This window comes from Andrographis paniculata, unplaced genomic scaffold (genome assembly GCF_009805555.1).
Source record: "Andrographis paniculata isolate CXL003 unplaced genomic scaffold, ASM980555v1 Contig34END, whole genome shotgun sequence".
NCBI classification, from domain to species: domain Eukaryota; kingdom Viridiplantae; phylum Streptophyta; class Magnoliopsida; order Lamiales; family Acanthaceae; genus Andrographis; species Andrographis paniculata.
In genome coordinates this window covers 1,470,419-1,493,311 of record NW_026137567.1, presented here as the reverse complement: position 1 = coordinate 1,493,311, position 22,893 = coordinate 1,470,419, and the positions used below count along the sequence as shown (strand labels likewise).

The 22,893-nt window shown below is 36.0% G+C and overlaps 2 protein-coding genes across 2 annotated transcripts; both read left to right on the top strand.

Moving 5' to 3' along the window:
* Nucleotides 1–217: 217 nt before the first annotated feature.
* On the top strand, nucleotides 218–5,573 carry LOC127248659 (pectin acetylesterase 5-like). Its single transcript, XM_051271116.1, has 12 exons — nucleotides 218–530; nucleotides 618–700; nucleotides 1,104–1,233; nucleotides 1,631–1,710; nucleotides 1,827–1,916; nucleotides 2,690–2,814; nucleotides 3,487–3,547; nucleotides 3,811–3,864; nucleotides 4,008–4,085; nucleotides 4,189–4,294; nucleotides 4,788–4,933; nucleotides 5,201–5,573. The coding sequence occupies exons 1-12, from the start codon at nucleotides 278–280 to the stop codon at nucleotides 5,318–5,320; spliced, it is 1,326 nt and encodes a 441-aa protein (XP_051127073.1). The 5' UTR covers nucleotides 218–277; the 3' UTR covers nucleotides 5,321–5,573.
* A 144-nt stretch (nucleotides 5,574–5,717) lies between these two features.
* Nucleotides 5,718–7,243, top strand: LOC127248660 (uncharacterized). The gene is made up of 3 exons (XM_051271117.1): nucleotides 5,718–5,926; nucleotides 5,999–6,033; nucleotides 6,118–7,243. Exons 1-3 carry the CDS (start codon nucleotides 5,740–5,742, stop codon nucleotides 7,138–7,140), a joined length of 1,245 nt encoding a protein of 414 aa, XP_051127074.1. The 5' UTR covers nucleotides 5,718–5,739; the 3' UTR covers nucleotides 7,141–7,243.
* The last annotated feature ends 15,650 nt before the right edge of the window (nucleotides 7,244–22,893 follow it).

The window sequence follows — 22,893 nt, the reverse complement described above, 5'->3', positions numbered from 1 at the left end:
GCCATTTTTTCTTAATTTTTTAAATGATAAAATCATTGAAATTATTTATAATTAAACTAAAATTGATAAAAAAATTTATAGTGGGACAAAATTGATTTTTTTTTTTTTTTTTTTCGCGCTCTAGTCTAGTTGTAGGTATAAATTACTATTCTTTTAATAAATATTTTAATATATCAAAATATTGACAAAACGAACCGCCCCCACCCCTGTCAAACAGAGTCCGAATAGATTTCACTGTAATCAGTAGACGATCCACAGCTCGCTTCATTTCCTTCCAATGCGTGCAAATCAGCAGAGGCTTCCACGCTCCGTTGCCGATGGAGCATTTTCGTGGCGGCGTCAATTGTCAAAGCGGGAGTGGGCAATTGCCGGTGCGGCCGCTACTGCATTCGCCGCCTTCCTGTTTATTATTTCCCCAATCTCGGTCTCCCGTACATACACAGATTCACCCGCGTATTTTCATGGAGAAGATAAAGGTTCAGAGTGGGTGCCTTTCACGTCTTCATTGAAAGCGCAGGAGAAATCCGCTTGTAATGGCCTGGTTTGCTGTCTTTTTGTCATTTTTTTTTCCTTTTACTGCAAAAATTGGTGTTTAATTAGTAGAATTTGTATTTCAGTTTGTTTGGATGGAAGTGTGCCTGGGTATCATTTTAGAAGAGGGTTTGGATCTGGCATCAATAGTTGGCTCCTGCACGTCGAGGTTCTCTTTCCTGTGCTTACTTTCTACCTCACACCTTTTGCTGCTGATCTGATACATGCTTTTCAAGTCTGGTTTATTCATTTGTTTAGTTATCTCTTATTACACACCACTGACCTAGTTCTTGTCTATGAGGCATCCCGATTGCAATGTTATTATTCCTTCCAAATTCTATATCCAATATTCAGATGTGCACTTAGGAGGATCGAAACAACTTGAGCAAGTATGCTAGGTTTATGCTCTCTGAAATTAAAGTAATTTGAAGGATACTACTCTTGTATTTTCGATGCCTTGGCTGGTTGTGCATCAGCTACCTGTTTTTTTAATTTGTTGGATCAAACAAATTGTTTGGGCTCCTGATTTAGTTTTTGGTTGAATCTTAGTGTAACTGGATCTCTCTATTTAGGGTGGAGGTTGGTGCAATACTATACCATTATGTTCTGCCCGAAAGAGAACTGCCCTTGGTTCATCGATCTACATGGACCGTCAAGCTCAATTTTTGGGAATCTTAAGCCATAATCCACTTCATAATCCTGGTACATTCTAATTGCAGTATATCTTCAGTCTTTGTTGTTTTTGGATACTTTCACACATATTTACATGCTGAGCTGATTCTAGGAACTTAAACCCCTTAAATAGTTGCTTTGTGTTTTGGATTCTTCATAAATCATATCTGGAACGTGCACCTGTGCTAAGATATGAAGCATTCTGGTTTTAATTTTGTCCAAACACTGGTCTTACAAGTAAGTATCTTAACTTTCACAACTGCAAATTTCTCCCAGAACAAGGGCTAAGAATGTATCATTGGTTTGTCTTGCCCCAAAAATCCTACTTATTATCCTCATTCATTTGTTGATGATTTCTAATGGGCAATGTATATACCTTTCAAGATGTCTTGAACCCTATGTTAACGGATACTTGTTTCACATTTAGATTTTTTCAACTGGAACAAGGTTAAGATACGTTATTGTGATGGATCATCCTTTTCCAGTCACCCTGATCACGAGTTTAGAGTAAGTGCCTAGAAGTTTACCTTTGAATTTCTGGTAACTCATAGTTCTTTCCGTCAAGATAGTGGAGTGATGTGATTGCACTAACTTAAATACATTTCCATTCATCTATGCCACAGAATGAAACACAACTATTTTACAGGGGCCAGCTTATCTGGGAAACAATTATGGATGAACTATTAGCAATTGGAATGTCAATAGCTGAAATGGTAGATAAGCCAATCCTCTCTTCACAAGTTCATTGCTTTCTACATACACTGTTATGTTCCATATTTTGTTTTTTCAGAAAAATCATTTGAGCCATATGTCTAAGCTGGCTCTGTGTTAAAATGAATGGTATATATTTTTTTGCAGGATCATGTGAGTCAAATGTTTTATCATTCAACCTGATGTTTAGTGGTTTGTCATGTTATGTTCAGATTTATGTGAACATAGTTAGCACACGGAAATGAAAAAAATAAAAAACAAAGTGACAGAATTTGTTAATTCAATTTAGCAATTTCTTATGTATGTAGTGAGATTCCCATTCCACTTCTTTCCCCAAACTAGCAGTGTGGATAAAACAAGATGCTTATGCTGGAATTCTAAGCACCTTTTTTTTGAACCATGCTCATACTAAATAGAGTAATCGCCAAAATACCTTAAACTGTACAGATTATTAACTAGAATTTAAAGAGATAAAACTAAGATGCAATTTTAGATTCCATGTATTTCATCAGCAAACCTTTTGAAATCCTGTATTCTTTTGACATGCCTCATCAAGGTGAGAACACAATGCCAACAAACATTAGGGATATATTTTCCTTGGGTATTCTCATTTCCAAGATTCGTGTTTCACATGTTCCATGCTTTTTCTTGCTTGCTTCTTTCATGAGATTAATGAAATGGGTTCCCATACTGATAGATGTAATACAGATTGCTAATGCATGCATCATTCTAGTCCAAAGGGTTAAGTTCACACATATATTTGCTATAATTGTAGGCCCTTCTCACAGGATGCTCTGCTGGTGGTTTGGCCACTCTTATACACTGTGACAGTTTTACTGATCTCCTACCGAAAAATGCAAATGTAAAGTGTCTTGCAGATGCAGGTTTTTTCCTGAATGAGTATGTGGTTCACATTCTCTAATGTCATGTTCGATTGCATTTAGTGATTTTTGCAGGCTGTTCTTTATCTACTTCTCTACTTTATAGTACCTTTTTATTTCTCTGGTATTCATCAGGAATTTGGTTCTTACAATCATTCCTCAACTTATTGATGCATTCATTGAAATAAAGTGAAGCAATCATGTTATGGAGTGGTATTTGTTTTATTATGTGAATAAGTGTGTTTGTGATATTTTCACATTTGCAATGAAATGAACATTCTTATGTCATCTGTTAATAAACTGATGATTTGAAAATGATAAGGGCCCACAGCTGTTCATGCAGTCTTGGTCGAATTTTTAGGTTTACACTCCTATTGACACTCTTACTAAGTGTAATGAATTGGCTGAAACAATTAAAATGGGATTTCTGTGCACTCTACTGTGTGTAATCATTATGTGTGAGGATAAAATGTTTGTGGAATTTTTTTTTGTTTTTTGGTATGAACTGGCTTGAGGCGTTTTTTATCAGGGTGGGCCCATTGATCCATAGTCATGTTTTAATTGAAACTTGCTTTCCTTTTGGAAATTTTTGTGGATTTAATCTGCTAATCCGAGGCTTTCTTGTTTGAGCATAGTTGTTGCGTAGTTCTATCTCCTATGTTAACTGATTTGTTATTGATTTTGTGGACAGAATGGATATTGCTGGAAATCGCACAATAGAATCATTTTATCAGGATGTCATCCATCTTCAGGTTACCTGAAACTTACATAACTTGCATAAATGCTAATTTATGTTAATTATATGGTCAACTCGCTTAAACATTTAAGTTGATATTAAGATGCTGCGATGTACTTTTTTTTTCCTTCCAATACTAATGATTTCATGTACAGATTTCTATTTAGTTTACATCCAAAAACTCTGTTTAATTTTCTATGATTATTTAGAAATTCGTATTGCTTGTTGATGCATAAGTTCGAAGGACTAATATTTTGTCTTTATCTGAACTGATTGCAGGGCATTGCTAAAAGTCTGAACCATGATTGTGTTGCTCGATCTGAACCTTCTAAGGTGCACTTCGGTTTCTTTGTTCTTTCTCACCTTTCAGACATTTATAGCTTCAACCAGATCCCCCCCTCCCCCGCGCTTTCCTACTATTTGGGACAAATTTTTACTACTCAGTGTTAATTGCTACTCATGGATGCTGGAGCCAGTGTTTCTTCCCTCAAGAGTTCATAGGAAATATAAAGACTCCTGTCTTCCTTGTGCAACCAGCATATGATTTTTGGCAGGTACTTTTTTCCATATCTGTAAAGGGTTCATAAATATTGTTACCTTTTGATATAATGGGCTTTTACCATACATTTGTATCAATATTTTCCTAACCTCTTTCAGATTGCACATATTTTGGTACCCCAATCATCAGATCCGAGTGGCAGTTGGGCAAGTTGCAAACTGAATATTTTAAAATGCAATTCCAGCCAGCTAGAAATTCTCCACAGTATTATTCTTCTTATAACTTCTCTTACTGCTCGCATCCATAAATTTCATGGGATACACTGATGAATTCATATACCTGAAAGATAGATACTGGGAAGAAGATTTCATTCCTTTTGGAGTCAGTATGATCTAGTTTCATGGGCGGGAATTTTACAAATAACAGAGTGGTGTTTGGATGCTTCTCTGAAATTACATCGCGATTTTGTCTTCCATTTACCTGAATCCAATCATGACACCAAAAATATTAATTTGTTATTTGTCCTGTCTACTTATTAGAGAGTACATGTAGTAGAGACTCATCTATTGAAGAGTTTCATCAGCATGGTGTGGATTTAGATACTACCTAGGAGAAAACATGGGGTCATGTGTTATTTTAATTTTTATTTTATTTTATCATGAATGTCTTGATTCACATTTGAGCTGTTAAAAGCATGCATAAGGGCATTAAGGCCTCATCCTCTGTAATGAGGTTTAATTGGCTTTTATTTATACAGGTTACAGGAATGCATTGCTCAAAATACTCAATGAATTCCAGAAAAATCCGAAAGGGGGCGTGTTTGTAGATTCTTGCTTTGTACATTGCCAAACATGGGCAACTGAAACATGGCATTCTCCTAGTTCTCCAAGAATCAACAACAAGGTTTGTTCGGATACTTCCCATCACCACAACACCTAAACAAACACATCGATATGTCTAAATAGCAAAAAATAGGGGCAATTCTTGATTCATTAGTTCTCTCGACAGCTTAACAGTAGACTCTTAACAGGGCAGCATTAGTGATACATGCTGCATCTAATGTGGATATTTACTCTATGTTGGATGGATGTAATGTGTGCAAAACTCTTCTAAAACATTTCTAGCTCATGCTCGTCAACTCTACTAACATACACGGTGAATGTTGAACAGACAATAGCAGAATCAGTAGGCGATTGGTACTTCAACAGAAGAGCAGCACAGCATGTTGATTGCCCTTTTCCCTGCAACCCCACATGCTCACACAGGGACCTCAGTTTGCTGATGCATTAGAGACAGGATCTGTCAACACCTTTGGCTTGATGGTTAATCTGGTTTTCTTGCATCTGTACAAGAATTTGTTTCTCATATCTCAAATCTGATACTTCAATCACAGATGAACTAAGAATGGTGTACATTTCGCACATTCCCATGTTGTAATAAAAGTAGTAAGAAAAAACCAAAACCATAACAACCTGCCTATGGTTTCAACGGTTGGCAGTTGTCCACCAGATATAGTAACATAGCACATTCTGTTTTATCATTCCATTTTTTTTTATGAATAATTTTTTTTTTCTTTTTTTTATGAATAATTTCCATCTCATATGTCACATTCCCCTGCAGAAAACAGAATGCCAAGCAACTGTTGTTAGGATCAATTAGGCAGGCAGGCATTCCGGATCAAGATTCTTGATGATTCAAAACAAAACTTGATGATATTTAAAATGGGGCAAAAATTGCATCAGCAAGGATCTTTGGAGAAGCAGAATGCCGTAGGATGCATGTGGGGAATGATAATCCACCATTTTCACAACAGAAAATGGCACCACAATAATGTCAGGAATAGACTTTCTCACAGGAGACATTCTTGTGGAAATGATATTCATACTTCTACCTCTGGTAATTTATTTCTTAATTATTATTTCCCTGCATTTATTTTTTTGGGATAAAATATTGGCTTGCTCACTGCAGATGAAGGGATCGCCAGAATTCCACCTGAAAACATTGTATGTCTTGTTTTACTTGCAATTGTGATTTCAATTTCAATTTTCAATTTGATATAAAGTTGTAACTTGACTAGTGTTGACCAGGACAAAGCAAAGGACGTTGAGCAACGATCATCTTTATCTTCATCTTCGCCTAAAATTAGCTCGATGAAATCCCGATTGAAGGCTTTGATCGCGGAACAGATGCCTAAATGGAGAAGCCGCCACTGCAAAAGCTCTTCCTCTCCCACTAAGGCGACACAGCCGGAAGAAACTACCGTTGCCCTTTTTGGGTCTGAGAGCACTTCACAATCACAAGATGGCACGGGGGGTTTATTATGTGACATGGATTCTGCAGCCACAGTCACTAATTTTAGCAACAAGACGCCTCTGGTGCTTCTCAAGAGAACATCTTCCTGTAATGAGCTGTGTGATAGATCATCATCATCATCATCGTCGTTGTCATTGTCATCCCAGGCTGTAATGACGCTAAAAACCGATGAAAGAGAGAGCTCTACAGTTCCCGGCCTGAAAAGGACACGGTCACTTCCAAATCTCGAATTCAGGTCTTATGTCAATAGAGAGGTTGGGGTTGAGGTCGAGGTTGAGGTTGAGGTTGATCCTTCTGGCATTCAGGTCTCAAACAACGACAACCGGCTTTTGAGTCCCCAGGTTGACGACAAGAGCAAAGCTGAATTCAACTATGTAAGACAAGTGTTAGAGCTTTCGGGGTTCATCAATGGAGATGGGGGTAGTCGGCATTTGGTGCTCGACTGTCCTGAAAACGACCATGGCGGCGATGATCTTCTCATGTTCGATTTAGTTAATGAGGTGTTGCTGCGTATACATGAGCGGTCGTCCTGGCAATGGGCGAGGTCCATGCCGGGCTGCCAACATGTGCATGGCGGCAGCGGCGGTGGCGTTCTGGAACAGGTGTGGGGGGAGACGAGGTGGTTGCTGCAGAGTAGGCTGGGCGGTGGCGGTGGCGATGCAGCAGCTGTGAGGTGGGATATGGCCAAATGGGACCGTTGGATGGATCTGCAGTTTGATGCAGAGAGTGTGGCACTCCAAGTCGGAGACTTGATATTTGATGACCTCCTTCAGGACGTCGTTCTACACTTGATATAATCATTTATTATTCCATATTTCATTTATTTTATTGAAAAATAGAGAATCATTTCACTATACACAATATATAACCTAAGCTGCTTATAATATTTTTCTTTTTGATCTTTTACAAACACTCTACAATATTTTTTAAATAACTATATTTAATCTCTAATAAATACACACCATTTTTTATTTCACCACACCACACCATTCAAATAAAAATAATAAATATACATTTTTCTCTCGTACTATATCACTTAATTCTAAAATTATTCCATTTAATTCTATATACTTAAATTCTTGTGTCTAAAACTAAATATTGGTCCATGTTTGAGACGGAGGGAAACAATCTATTAATTTTTTCATTTTGGTCCGTCCTATAACAAAGTATTTATTTATTTATTTTAGTAACAGTACTATCCGTCTAATATTATAAATAATCTTCCAATTTACAATATATTACACAAATGTCGTTATTTATATATCATACAATACTAATAAGGATAGTTTAGTCTTTTACATTTATTTATACTACATTCTGATATAATACTAATATTTCTAAAATTTCGTACAAAAAGTAAATGGATAGATAGATATAAGACGACGCCTATGATACACATGCTGATTAAATATCAATCATTATATTTTGATATTGTCATATCTTGTAGCTAATATTAAAGAGTTAATTTTATAATTTTATTATACACCTAATGTATTAATTTAATTGTGTCTCAAATCAAAATAATGACGCTGCTGATATAAAAGAGCATAATATCGTCCCGTAAAAAGAATAATATTATTGTTGTAATATTATGATAGGGATAACCAATAGAAATATTAATTATTTATACTGCTAACCACTATTTTTATATAAATATATATATGTATATAAAGATGTGTGTGGAGTTGTGGATGTATGTGTAAAGTATAATTATGAGTAAGTTATTATTATTATATATATATGGGTTTGTATGTATGTAGGTGTTGGTGTGTGTAATGATGATGGTAACGGTGTAGTATGATATTGTTGAATGTTTGAATGTGGGAGTGGGGAGTTAGAGAGAATAAGGATATGTATTTCATTTTATTCAACCCATATTTATACATACGAAAACCTTGATGTGAAGGAATAAAAGCATACATATTGACTACATAGCATATTCGTGTGTGCTACGTGTATAACACTCCCCCTTGGATGCTTTTGTAACACCTCGGCCGGCTCGAACCGGAACGTCACCGCCAAGCCACACCGAAAGGCTCGTTCATCAACCAACGAGTCCTACATTTTTTTTATTATTAATTATTACACAAATGTCACTACTTTTACCAACGAGTCCTACGTTGTGGCGCTAAGGCTAAAATAATAAGTACTAGCAACTAATAGGGACTTAGAATTAAAGCACACTGACTTATCAATTAAGTAAATAAGGTTCAATTCAAAAGCATAAATTGGAAATAATTCAAAGGCATTATTCATTAAACATGATTAATGAATTTAAAAAGCATCGTAGAAGGTAAAGTAGTTCTAATTCCCCCGATGGATCATATGATGTGAATGCATCACTTAGGTATAACGGAAGCATGATCACCTACAAAATATTGTAAGAAGAGTTAAGCGCAATTAATCGAAAATAAATTAATACGGTATAATGCCACATAATCATTTGAAGAAGATAATTGAATAAGATGACACGTATCACATAAGGGGAACTCACGCACACGAGTCTTTTAGCGCCTCCCTTATATCCCATTTTCATTCTCAAATAATAGTAATGAGCACATCACGAAGAAAACTCCACTAGGCCTTAATCAGGGCCGACTCGACCTGGTTTTCCAACCTTACTACTTCGTATGACACGTCACATAATATCACATAACAAACATAGGGTCACAACCCTCAAAGGAAACTCCACAATGTGTACATAAGGGTTCGAAACCCAAAGTACACGTAAATCAATTTATTATTAGTTTGCGAAGGGCGCCATACGGCCCACAACTCTCTAGTATCTAATATAACATACCAAGAGGGGATTGTACGCAATCCAACCCTCCATCACGGATGACGGTCCAAAGACCTTTTCCATCGTGAATGACGGACACCTCGGAATCACCCAAAAAGGAAACCCGCCATCTCGATCTCTCGACCTAGCCCATTCGGGATCTAGTTCAAGGTTAGCTAGTTATCCTAAAATACCGGTATACCCTCACGTGTTTGCAAGGCACAGAGGTGGAAGGCTATGCCTTGTCATCCAAACAATCGGCGAGTTGATTGGACTCGACGGGTAGTTTCAATTACCAATTTGACCAAATACTCAAGATGCTCTTAGGCAAATTTCAAAAAGGGTGTTTTAAACTCAAAATATCCCAATTGTCAACATTTAACCAAGCAAAAGTAGGATATTAGACCCAACAAATTCGTTATAATTTCACTTTATTCCGCCAAATCAACATTCGAAATATATGTCAATCACAATAGGCACGGTCTAACTCCAAAAATCATAATATTTAAATATAATCGTAAATTTTTTTTTCAAAAACCATAACTAGGTTAGGGCAAAACTAGGGTTTCAGACCCATCCCATAAATTCTATGATTTTCAATTTAAAATCCAATAATAATCTTCACATAAGCATTATAATCAACTTTCTAGAAGAAATTGGCAAAACCTAACACTTTTAGGGCAAACTCATTTGACAATAATATTGAAAAAGATATCAATAGAATGGGTTTAGGGATTAGGACATATCAATATATCTAAAATTAATCCCACTTACTTTGAGAAAAGAGAACAAAAGGAAAAATTTTGGAGAAGAAGAACTCCAAGGAAGAACAGAGGGCTGGCGGCGGTGCTGGCGGGCGTGAGGGCTGGCGGTGGTGCTGGCGGGCGTGCTGGCTGCTGCTGCTGTTCCTTTTATTTTATTTTATTCTTTTATTAAACATAAAATACTTAGGCCTTTATTAATTATTTTCTCCTACTTTGACCCAAACTCAATTTTTACTTCTAATTTAAACCTAACTCTTTAATTTATTACACTAAAAGACCAAAATAAATTATGCCCAAAATAAAATTTGTCCAACTCCGACAAACTTCCGACGATTATTTTACGGGGCATTACAGCTTTTATACAAAGAATGTGCCTTTGTTAAAACCTTACTAGAAAAAAATCCCGTAGGACAAAAAAATCCTAGTGAAGGAAAAAGAGTACATTCTTATATCAATTCGCTTCCCCTGATCTGAACATTATTTAAGATCCCTTAACCGACGCATCCCAATTTTTTTACCAATTTTTTCAAATGTTGCCGTCGGTAATGCCTTGGTTAATATATCCGCCAAATTATTATCTGATCAAATTTGTTGCACATTGATTTCACCATTTTATTGTAGATCATGAGTAAAAAAGAATTTTGGTAAAATATGTTTCGTTCTATTTCCTTTAATGTAACCCCCTTTCAATTGGGCTATACAAGCCACATTATCTTCATATAATGTAGTTGGGGGAATTTTAATGTCAGGTATTAACCCACAATTTTTCATAATATGTTGAGTCATTGAACTCAATCAAACACATTCTCGACTAGCTTTATGTATTGCCAATATTTCAATATGATTTGAAGAAGTGACGGTTAAAGTTTGTTTCATCGATCTCCCAGAGATCATTGTTTCGCCACAAGTGAATATATAGCCAGTTTGAAACTTGGCTTTATGAGGATCAGATAAATATTCTGCATCGGCAAAACTAATTAATTCATGTCGAGAATCTTTCGAGTAGAATAACGCGAGATTAATTGTTCCTTGGAGATAGCGAAAAATGTGCTTAATTCCATTCCAATGTCGTCGAGTAGGTGACGAGCTGAATCTTGCCAATAAATTTACAGCAAATGATATATCAGGTCGGATGCTGTTAGCAAGATACATTAATGCACCTATAGCACTCATATATGGCACTTTAGGGCCAAGTGTTTCTTTTTTTTTCTCTTTTGGTCTGAAAGGATCCTTTGCTGGATCGAGTGCTCCGACGATTATTGGAGTACTTAGCGGATGTGATTTATCCATCATGAACTGTTTCAGTACCCTTTTGGTATAATTTGATTGGTGGATGAAGATTCCACTTTCCAAGTGCTTAATTTGCAGACCAAGTCAAAATTTAGTTTTTTCAAAATCTTTGATCTCAAATTCCCTTTTCAGATATTCAACAGTTTTCTGGATTTCATCAGGAGTTCCAATTAAATTGAGATCATCGACATACACAGCGATAATTACAAATTCTGACCCTTTTTTTTTTTTTATGAAAACACATGGAGAAATAGAGTCATTTATGTAACCTTATTTTGTTAAGCTTTTGCTGAGACGATTGTACCACATTCGGCCTGATTGCTTGAGCCCATATAAAGATTTTTGCAATTTGATAGAATATGATTATTTTGTCTTTGATTTGAATGATTCAGGTATGTTAATCCCTTATGGGATTTTAATGTAGACGCCATTATCTAAATAGCATAAAGATAGGCAGTAACCACATCCATTAATCGCATATCAAGATTATTGTATACTGCCAGGCTCACAAGATACCTGAATGTTATTCCATCCATGCCGGCAAATATGTTTCTTCAAAATCAATGTCCGGTCTCTAGGAAAAACCCTGGGCTATAGGCCTTGCTTTATATCTTGTGATATCATTATTTTTATTTATTTTTCTCACAAACACCCATCTGTAGCCAACATGTTTCACATTTTCAGGTGTTTGGACTATGGGTCCGAATACTTGCCATTTATTCAATGAGTCTAATTCAGACTTAATTGTGTCTTTTCATTTTGCCCAATCATCTCTTTTCCGACATTCATCAACTGATTTTGGTTCATAATCCTCGTCATCTTTCATTATATCGAGTGCTACAGAATATGCAAATGCATTATCAATATTGGTTTTCTTTCTATTCAAATATTTTCCACTGGTAGTATAGTTAACAGAAGTTTCAATAACTTCATCCTTACTTTCATCATAATTTTTAGTATCAACCTTTTCAGGGGTTGTACTGACCTTTTCAGGTATCTGATCATTGTTGATCTTTTCACCACTATATACAATTTTCTTCTTTCATGGATTCTTATCCTTGGAACCCAACGGTCTGCCACGTTTTACGCGGGCAGTATGCTCATTAGCACTCGACACCTTCCCTTCTGGGATATTTATTTTAGCTGGTGCATTTGCTGCTGCAATATATGATTTTGTAACTCTGGCAGCATCATTAAAAGCATTAGAAAATTGATTTGCAATTTTCTGCAAATGCACAATTATTTGAACTTCAAGTTCACTATGTTTCGTACGGGGATTAAATTCAAGTGGTGTTTTCCACGAAATTTCTTTTTTCAGTTGATTACTGTCTCCCCCTAATGTCGGGAAATGAGATTCATCAAAGTGACAGTCTGCAAACTTTGCAGTAAATAAATCACCCGTTGTTGGTTCAAGATATTTTGCAATCGAGGGTGATTCATACCCGACATATATACCCAACCTTCTTTGAGGTCCCATTTTCGTACGTTGGGGTGGCGCAATTGGCATATAAACAACACACCCAAATATTCGCAGATGAGATATATTTGGTACTTTTCCAGATACCAAGTGAGTAGGGAAATAACAGTGATAACTTGTCGGCCTTATTTTCACGAGGGCTGCTGCATGCAATATGACATGTCCCCAACATGATACGGGAAGTTTAGACCTCATTAAAAATGGTCTAGCAATTAATTGCAATCTTTTGATAAGGGATTCAGCCAGGCTATTTTGCGTATGTACATAGGGAACATGATGTTCCACAGTAATCCCAATTGACATGCAGTAATCATCAAATGTATGAGATGAATACTCTCCAGCATTATCTAAACGTATTTTCTTTATTGGGTGATCTGGAAATTGTGCTCGCAATTTAATTATTTGTGCAAGTAGTCTAGCAAAAGCTAGATTGCGAGTAGATAACAAACATATGTGTGACCATCATGTTGACGCATCTATTAGTACCTTAAAGTACTTGAAGGGTCTACATGGTGGATCTATTGGTCAACAAATATCACCCTGAATTCTTTCCAGAAAATCTGTGGATTCAAATCCAACCTTTGTTGAAGATGGCCTGATTATTAACTTCCCTTGGGAACAGGCAGCACAACCAACTCATTCGGACTCAAAATATTATTCTTTTTCAGTGAGTGGCTATTTGAATTTTCTACAATTCGCCTTAACATTACATTGCCAGGATGCCCAAGTCGATCGTGCCAAGTTTTGAATTCGCTAGCAACCATTTGGTCTACTAGGTGATATATTTCAACGGCACTAACTTTTGAATAATATAAGCCAGAATAAAATGATGGCAATTTTTCTTTCACAATTCTTTTGCCATTCACAATCTGAGTTATTAGGAGATACTCATTCTGCCTTATTCAATGTTTCAATGTGATACCCATTTTTCTGAATATCACTGAAGCTCAGTAAATTCATTCGAGCTTTGCTCAAGATTTTCAATTGTCATTTTTGTCCCTTTCGGGAGAAATACAATAACTTTTCCTGAGCCTTCAATCATTTCCGATGCACCACTGATAGTAACAATAGTGGTCTTTCCCATATTCAGGTGGGAGAAATAACATTTGTTTTTCAGAATGCTGTGAGTCGTAACACTGTCGATAAGACATATTATCATCGGCTCCAAAATATTTGGCATCCATATCTTTGCAAGTAGGTAAATATAATAAAAGACATGTATTAGTAACATAATCAAAATAAACTTATATTATAGGGGGTAATACAAAAAGGGAGCATAAAACATCAAAATAACAAAAGAGATACAACAACATTTTATCATTTAACATCATCAGCTACGTCAAGCAAATCATCGGCATCCAGGTGCGTGATATTTTCATTCATCACATCGTCAAATGTGTCATCGTGGGCACCGTGATTTGTTTCGGGGGCAATTCTTCTCTGTCTTTCTTTTGAGGCCCGATACAATTCAGCCAAGTGATTGGCTTTGCGAAAAAACATGGGCCCAATGGCCTTTGATTCCACATCGAGTGCATTCGTCATCATTATTTATGTTTCTCCCGGTATTGAGCCTCTGTTGAGGTTTGTACGGTCTTTTATCATTATAAAGCCGATTTGGCACATATTTAGGCTTATTTTGATAATTATTGTGACCATATGCGTTTGTCTAACCCCGTCCGTGATTCTGATTTTGATCACGATCAATTCGTTGATTTCTGACCTGCCCACGGCCATGCACCGGATTTTCCAGTTGTTTTGCATTTGCCTCTGGAAATGGATTTGCACTTGTCGGCTGAGATTCGTGATTTTTCAACAACAATTCATTATTTTTTTCAGCCAGAAAAGGACAGATGATCATCTCAGAATATTTCTGGAAGCCTCTTTTGCGATACTGGTACTGCAAAACCATGTTAGAGGCATGAAAAGTGGTGAAAATTTTCTCTATCATATTAGATTCGGATATATTTTCTCCACAGTGGCGCAACTGTGATGTTATTTTAAACATGACAGAATTATATTCTTGGAGTGTTTTAAAGTCCTGAAGCCATAGGCTTTGCCATTCGCTTCGTCCTTTTGGCAAAAAAGTCAGCCTCAAGTGATCATATCTTTCTTTCAATATCTCCCACAATTCAAGCGGGGATTCTAGTGTGACATACTGCATTTTCAGTGCCTCATCAATATGATGACACAAAAAGATCATGGCCTTTGCACGAGCTTAGCTCGGGAAATTTTTATCCCGAGCAATGGTATTTTCCAAGCCCATTGATGCTAAATGCATTTTCACATCACGAGTCCATGCCATATAATTTTAGCCAGAAACGAGGAGATGGAGAAATTCCTGTTTGGCAAGGTTAGACATAATGAACAGATAAAACATAAAATATTACCTTGCGAAAAATAAAAAATATAATCGTGCTGATAACATGTTGTAATATTATGATAGAGATAGCCAGTAGAAATATTAATTACTTCTACCCCTAACCACTATTTTTATATAAATATATATATGTATATAAAGATGTGTGTGGAGTTGTGGGTGTATGTTTAATGTATAAGTATGAGTAAGTTATTATTTATATATATATGGGTTTGTATGTATGTAGGTGTGGGTGTGTGTAATGATAATGATAATGGTGTAGTATGATATTGTTGAATGTTTGAACGTGAGAGTGGGGAGATAGAGAGAATGAGGGATATGTATTTCATTTTATTCAACCCATATTTATATATGCAAAAACCTTGATGTGAAGGAATAAAAGCATACATATTGGCTACGTAGCACATTCGTGTGTGCTACGTGTATAACAATTATATGTTTTAAATATATATATTTTATGTTTGGATTATTCAATCGATAAGTTCTTATAAAAACTTACATAATTAATTGACAAATTTGTTTTGCCATCTTGATTCCTCTTATTGTTTTAGTTTATGAATCTTTTATTTTTTACCTTTGCAATTTATTTATCTATTTATTTATTCTAGTTTCAAACCCTAGGAACATGTTAAACTCTATTGTTAATAATCTTAATCACTGAAAATGCATTCCAATAATTTAATGCGCAAAGGGTGGAGATATTTTTTTTCATGATATTTGGGAATATGAATTGCATTTATGAAAAAGGGTTAGAACATGCTTATATATAAAATATACACATGTCTCTCTAACTAGATAGGCTATACAATATATGGAAATATATATACTATATATACAAAAATATAATATATGTACTATATATAGAGAAATAATATATTTACCATCCTCTTAAACTTAAGGCGGAAAAGTAAAAACTATCGTAAGTTTGCTAACAATGTGGATAAATGGCCTAGCAAGAGGTAATTGTAAGGAAGTCCACAGTCTAATAATTGGAAGACACAAGATAATAATGAATAATGCCTGCACGAATATGTTGTCAGACAAAATGACAATCAAATTCCATATGCTTAGTGTGTTTATAAAAAATGTCACTATGTGATATATGGATGACACTTACACTGTCACAATTGAGAGAATTAGAAGATGACTGAGGAACCCTAAGATCGAAAAAAAACCAACGAAGCCAGAGTAACTCAGAAGTAGAATCAACAAGTGCACGATACTCGGAATCGGTGCTAGAACGAGAAATAAGCGCATGTTTCTTATTGCGCCAAAAGATAAGGGATTCTTCTAAGAAAAAACAGTAGCTAGTGATAGAATGTCTACCAGTAGGATCACCTACCTAGTTAACATCAGAATAATTAGCAAGAACCAAGAAACAGTTAGTAGAAAAGTGAAGATCATATCAAAGAATTCCTTAACATAGCGGAGAATACATAACACAAAAGAATAGTGAGCTTTATGGGGGTTAGTCATGACTTGACTAACTATATGAACTGCATGGCCGATATCAGAATGCGCAAAGGTTAGATAGATCAAAGAGCCCACCAACTGGCGATAATGTGAAAGGTCCTCAAATGCAGTACCATCAAGAGGGGTTAGTCAATAGTTCGCCTCTAAGGAAGTAGACACAGTCTAGCTATCAGTCAAGCCAACACGAGATCTGAGATCAAAGACATACCTAGCCTAAGACAAGTAAATACCATCTGAAGCACTGGAGATCTCATGAACCATAAAATAATGAAGCTGACCAAGATTTTTCATGTCGATGTGTTGATGAAAGTATGCCTATAAATTTGATATACCAAAGGTATCATCTTCAATGATAATCATATCATCAATATACATTAAAAGAATGATAATACCAAATGAAGAGTGACATATGAAAAAGGAAGTCATAAAAAGAGGTGGAGGAGCCATATTGAAGAAATGCAACATTGAATTTGAAAAATCAAGCTCGGGGTACCTATTTCAAACCATTAAAGGCTCGGAAAAACCTAAATATCTTTCTAGAAAAATTTGAACTAGGTGGAGGACTCATGTAAACCTCCTCAGACAGATCCCCATGCAAGAAGATATTCTTCAAATCCAGTTGTGATAAAGACCAACAACGAATAGCTGCAACGGCCAAAATACAATGACAATGGTCAACTGAGCAATAAAGGCAAATGCCTCATCATAATCAATACCGTAATTCTACGAGAAGTCTCTGGATACAATGTGAGTCTTATAGAGCTCGACAGAGCCATCAGAATGAGTCTTTATCTTATAAACTCCTTTGCAACTAATGGGTTTCTTTCCAAGTGGTAGATCCAAGATATTCCAAGTACCTGTAAATTTCTCAAACATAGTGTCGCGCCACAAAGGATCACATTTTTTCTTACGTAAGATCCTGGGTTCATGGTGAGATAAAATGACAGAGAAACAATGAAAGTTAAGGAGATGATGAGGAAGATTACTTACACGGGTGGATCGCCGACCAATGGTTGCAAGAAATGAAATCTCATCAATGTCGATCATAGGCTTAGGAGGTGTAGGTAGGTTAGCTGGAGGTGACAGGGCATCATCAGACAAACCATCAGAGACTGGAGATAGCTTGGGAACAGGGGGATAGTTCTAAGACAAAGAACAGGGGTTTGATTGAAAGGAAATGAAGAATTAGGATTCAGAGGAGAACATTTTGTACTCCTATAAGGTGACATACTGAGAACTATGAAGAAGACGTGACATACCCCAAGAAGCAACACAGAGGGGTGCGTGGCTCCAACTTGCTCTTCTCATGAGATGAGAGGTGGACAAAGCTGACATAACCAAAGGAGTGGAGATGAGAGTAATCATGTGACTGACAAAAGAGCCTCTCATAAGATGTGACATCTTGAAGGAGAGAAGATGGCGGGCGTTTAATATTGTGGAAAGCAATGAGGGCAACCTCATCCCAGAAGCTATTCGGATATAAGGAAAATAACATGATGGGATGGACTGTATCTAGGATATGACGATACTTGCATTATGCCTTACCATTTTGTTGGGATGTCTAGAGATTGGAGCGTTGAACAACAATAACCTTGGTAGACAGAAAACTAAGAAATGAATCATCATTATATTCTATGGCATTATCAGTGTGATGGATTTAAATAGGACATAAAAATTGCGTTTGGATTATTTTAGAAAGGTGAAGTAAATGACGGCAAGTTTAGACCGGTTTTTCATAAAGTAAATCCAGATATCCCGAGAGTAATCATCAATAAAAATTACAAAGTAATAAAACCCTTTAAGTATCTTAACATAGATGGCCCCCCAAATATCAAAATGTACCAAGGATAGTAGTTTATAAAAAATAGACATGTTATTTAAAAATGGAAGGGTTGATTGTTTCTCAAGTTTACAATGCAAGCAATCAAAAGACTCAACACAACCTGACCCCAAAGCACTTTTATTAGCAAGAGAGCAGAGTTTATTCGTAGATCCAAGTCTAAGGTGCCACTAATAGGAGGCGGGAGAGGCGACAACGCACAGAGATGATGTCTAGGGAAACTAGAGGATGTCAAGCTCAAATAAGTGACATGTCTTGCATCCCATCCCAGGAGTCTAACCTATTTGTATGTTTTGAACTTGCACACCAAAAAATGAGAAAATTATAGTGAGTCCTTATTCAACCAATTGACCAACGGAGGCAAAGTTTAGGGTTAATTGGGGAATGACATAGACATCTTGAAAGGTTGGTGAAAAAAAATGAGTCTCGTGTGAGTAATGTGCATGGATATGCCATTGGAGGTGAGAATACGAGGTGATGAGGTGACATATTTTAAGGAGTGCAGAAGGCAAGTGTTATATGATTACAACATGCAGAGTCAATAACCAAACAATTTTACCTAAGGTTGAGGCCAATGAAGGGTTGAAAAATAAAACTTGAGTGAGAATATGGCGAAGGTTCTCAAGGGTGGAAGGTTTGGATTGAGGCGACTGATTTACACTGGTTGCAGCAGCTATGGTAGAGGAAGAGCTTGATGAAGAAGACACATTATTCCTTTTGGGAAAATTATGAATCACGTGACCACTGCGATGCCAATAGCGACACTGAATCTTAGGACAATGAATGTAAACATGATCAACATTTAGGTACCGGTGACACTTGTTGAATGGAGGTGGTCGGGCATCCTTGAAGCAGAATTTGAGGTAGGAGAAGCCCTACGAGCATCCTTGCGAGGATAAGTGGAGGAGGATACAACCAAATTCAAATCAAGAGTAGGAGCTTTAAGCATCTTGAGTCAAGTGTTCTCAAATAGGATCTGCTTCATTGCTGTCTCTAATGATGGTAACAAATGGTGATGGAGCAAGGAAACTCACACAAATTCATATTTTGGAACAAGTTTCACTAACAGCTAAATCAGACAAACGTGCTCACGTTGTATATTGGCTTCATCAATACGATCCACAGAGATTGAATGGTGAAGAAGAAATTGTTCATATCTTGACCTGGCTTATACATCAACTCATTTTTTCAGTTAGCCTATCAACCAATAGTAATGCTTATCCTCAGTAGTCTGATATCGATACTCCAAATAGTCCCAGGAATTCTTTACAGTGTCCATGCGATTGAGTTGAATCTGAATAGACTTGTTAGATGTATTTCGATTCCAAATTAAAATAATATGATTCGAACTATCCAATCATCCAAAGCTTTATGGTACTCCATGATTTTCTTAGGTGTGAGAGGCGTCTCAAATGTCCCAACGGGATTCACATTGTAGTAAATTCACGGGTAACATATTTCCACAACCTTTTGCCAATAAAAAAACTCTTTATAGACTTTGCCACAGATCGTAATTATTATCTGTAAGCATGATAGAAATACTAAATGTTTCCACATTATTCATATTATCAGCCATATTATATATTCAGAAATCCAAATATAGTATAGGAAATGCAGAAGAAATCGAGCAAAAATCGGACTGAGAAATCAAAGCCAGTAATAGCAGCGAAATAAAATTAAATTGAATACCAAAATTGACCACACCATAGTTCTGGAAATTGAAACAAAAGTTGCCGCCTAAAAATGGCCACCATAAGTGGTGGCACGCACCGTCACGTGCAGTTAGAGCAGACGCTGGTGAAAACTTTAAGCGGCGCATGATTGTTGCACGTACAATGGTTGGTCGCCAAATTTTGGGTGCCAGCCGGTTTTGGGGCGGCGAACACCGTGGTATTGGTGGTGTAAACTAGCGGCAGGCGGACGATAGTGAAATATGACACTGCTGCTGGAACTCTAATTTGGTAGTTGTGATATCATGTCATGATATTTGGGAATATGAATTGTATAAAAGAAATAGGGTTACAACATGCAAATATATATATAATATACACAAACGTCTAACTAGGTAAGGTATATAATATATCTTCGTTTGATATTTGATATATATAATATATCTTCGTTTGATATTTGATATTTTATCTAATGGTTATTATCTATACATTTCCTTTACTTTGAAGTTTTCTCGAGAGTTAAGGAAGCATCATTAATCATATATCATGCATATGTGCGCAAATGGCGACGGTGGGACTCGAACTTGAGACCTACCCAAGCTCTGATACCATGTTGGAGGCAGAATGACCGTCTCAATTAAAAGCTCGAACTATTAGAAAAATACAGTCATTAACCATTTATTCGCAAACGGGAGTCCCAACACTCATTAAGTGTAGCATTTTGCAGGAATTTAATCCAACGCTTGCTTCATGGACAAGAGCACCATCAAGCAAAATGTTCAATATGAAATTTAAAAATACAACATCTTCTTTCTTTATACAGCTAAGGAAAGAAGCTAGAAAAGAGTGAAATACATTACCACTAAACATTTCTATGTGCACATAATTTCAGCAGCAAGCCAAGGATGAGAATAATGAAATTGGTTGATTGTCAAGTCCATGACTGGATTATCTCCAAAAGATGAGTCCGGCTTATTAGCACCAACCACAACACAACCAATCCAATTTTAGATATAAGTTAGTTGATTAAAGTAACAAACTCGGTGTTATTTGGTGCCTGAATACCATACTAAAGATTTTTATAATAACTCGTAAAATAATTGTCAAAAGTTCACCGAAACTTATCGGGGTCCGAGCCTGAATCAGATAATTTCTTATTGGGCTAAAATTTATTTGGATTTATTTGATGTTTTAAGAGATAAAAATTTGGGTCATGTCTATTTTATTCAAAGAGATAGAGAGAATGGAGATTGGAAAACACTTTCTGTGTGTTATCTTTCTCATTTCCAGTCCAGTTGCAACCAACAACCTCTTTTCTTCTCGATTAAAATTTTTTTCCTCCAAAACTCTTTTTCTTGATCTATTCTTATAAGATAAGTACGATCAATCTTAGTTAAGTAATATTGTTAGATATATAATAATAATAATAATAATAATAATAATAATAATATTACTATTATATTGCAAGAATATAATTATCGAAATAAATTTGATAATTAATTTATCAAAATAATTGAATAATTACAACAATCTTACCGAAATAAATTCGATAATCAAGTCAAGTTGAGGTGGAACCTCTTTCTAATTTATCAAAACAAATTTGATAATCAAAATATTTTATCAAAATAAATTCGATAATCACGTCGAGTTGAGGTAGAACCTCTCTTCGTAAAAATGAATACATCACAGTAGTTCCTCCGGTTTATGGTGCAACGTTCCTAAAGATAAAATGACGTTCCCCTCCAAATTAGGTGACAACCCAATATTTCAGAGCTCCGACAAACTAAAATAAAGGGATTTGAGCTATGTCAGGAGGCTAAGGCAAGTAGAGATTTCGGAGATCGTCGAAAAACCCACCGGAAATTGTTTGGGGATGAGAGGATTAAAGAGGAAGAGAAGTCTTCTTCTCTTGGTGTATTGAATGGAATGGTGAAAGTGGCCTTACATAGGCACTTCAACCTTAGGGGTGTTCAATTCTGAGTTGAAACTGTCGATGTTTAATGGCCGGTAATCGCCAGTCATAATATCGGTAACGTCCGATCATAAACACCATACTTAATTTCCAGTCATAAATATATCATTTGAATTCTTGAATTTCAAATAATTATTAATCATACTTGCATGTAACTATAATTTTTGGATCCGGAAAAGTGGTATGTGCGTCTGTGGCTTACCTTCATTTATATGCCTAACCACATTATCAATAACCACCACATACAACCCACATGCATTTCAACTTACTGAATAATCGACTTCTTATAAATTTAATTTAAAACTAGATTTTATCGATTAAATAATTAACCAATTTTCCAAAAAATTTCCTACATTAGTGGAAATGCTCATTAATTAGGATAACACACAGCTCAGTTTCAGAGGCACCGACACGTCGAGATAGGTAGCTTGTGGCTTTGAACATTCCTTAATCAATATTACTGTTTGTACCGGTGGCCTAGTTGACACGATCCATTCAACTATTCCACATTTACATAGATTTTAGTCAATAATATTGACATGTCGCCATCTCAACCTCATTTTGTTCTCACATTTTAATCCATTTCGGTCATGGATCATATCTTTGGATTCATTTGAAGCAGCCTTCAATTCACACTTATATAGATATCATATCTTAAAAATATTCAGATTTACTTTTAAGATTATTAAGAGCGGTGACTCAACCTCACAACTTTGCACTTTGTAATACTCGTTGCTTTTTAGGGAATTGTGGTCGAGTGTTCTCGCCGAACTATTACAACTTAGTTTTTCTATTGAACCAAAGTTTGGAATCTCCAAGTGATTTGATTGGGTTACCAATGTAATTGTCTCTTAATTTGTGGATTCAAGATCAATTCCCTCTAGCAGTTTACATTTTATCACGATATA

What these genes read in the sequence shown, in the direction of transcription:
- LOC127248659 (XM_051271116.1), top strand. Translation starts at nt 278, where the DNA reads ATGCGTGCAAATCAGCAGAGGCTTCCACGCTCCGTTGCCGATGGAGCA. An exon ending in GTTGGCTCCTGCACGTCGAG is followed by an intron (nt 701 to 1,103) that starts GTTCTCTTTCCT and finishes CTCTCTATTTAG; the next exon opens with GGTGGAGGTTGGTGCAATAC. An exon ending in AGGATGTCATCCATCTTCAG is followed by an intron (nt 3,548 to 3,810) that starts GTTACCTGAAAC and finishes AACTGATTGCAG; the next exon opens with GGCATTGCTAAAAGTCTGAA.
- LOC127248660 (XM_051271117.1), top strand. Translation starts at nt 5,740, where the DNA reads ATGATATTTAAAATGGGGCAAAAATTGCATCAGCAAGGATCTTTGGAG. An exon ending in TATTCATACTTCTACCTCTG is followed by an intron (nt 5,927 to 5,998) that starts GTAATTTATTTC and finishes TGCTCACTGCAG; the next exon opens with ATGAAGGGATCGCCAGAATT. An exon ending in GAATTCCACCTGAAAACATT is followed by an intron (nt 6,034 to 6,117) that starts GTATGTCTTGTT and finishes AGTGTTGACCAG; the next exon opens with GACAAAGCAAAGGACGTTGA.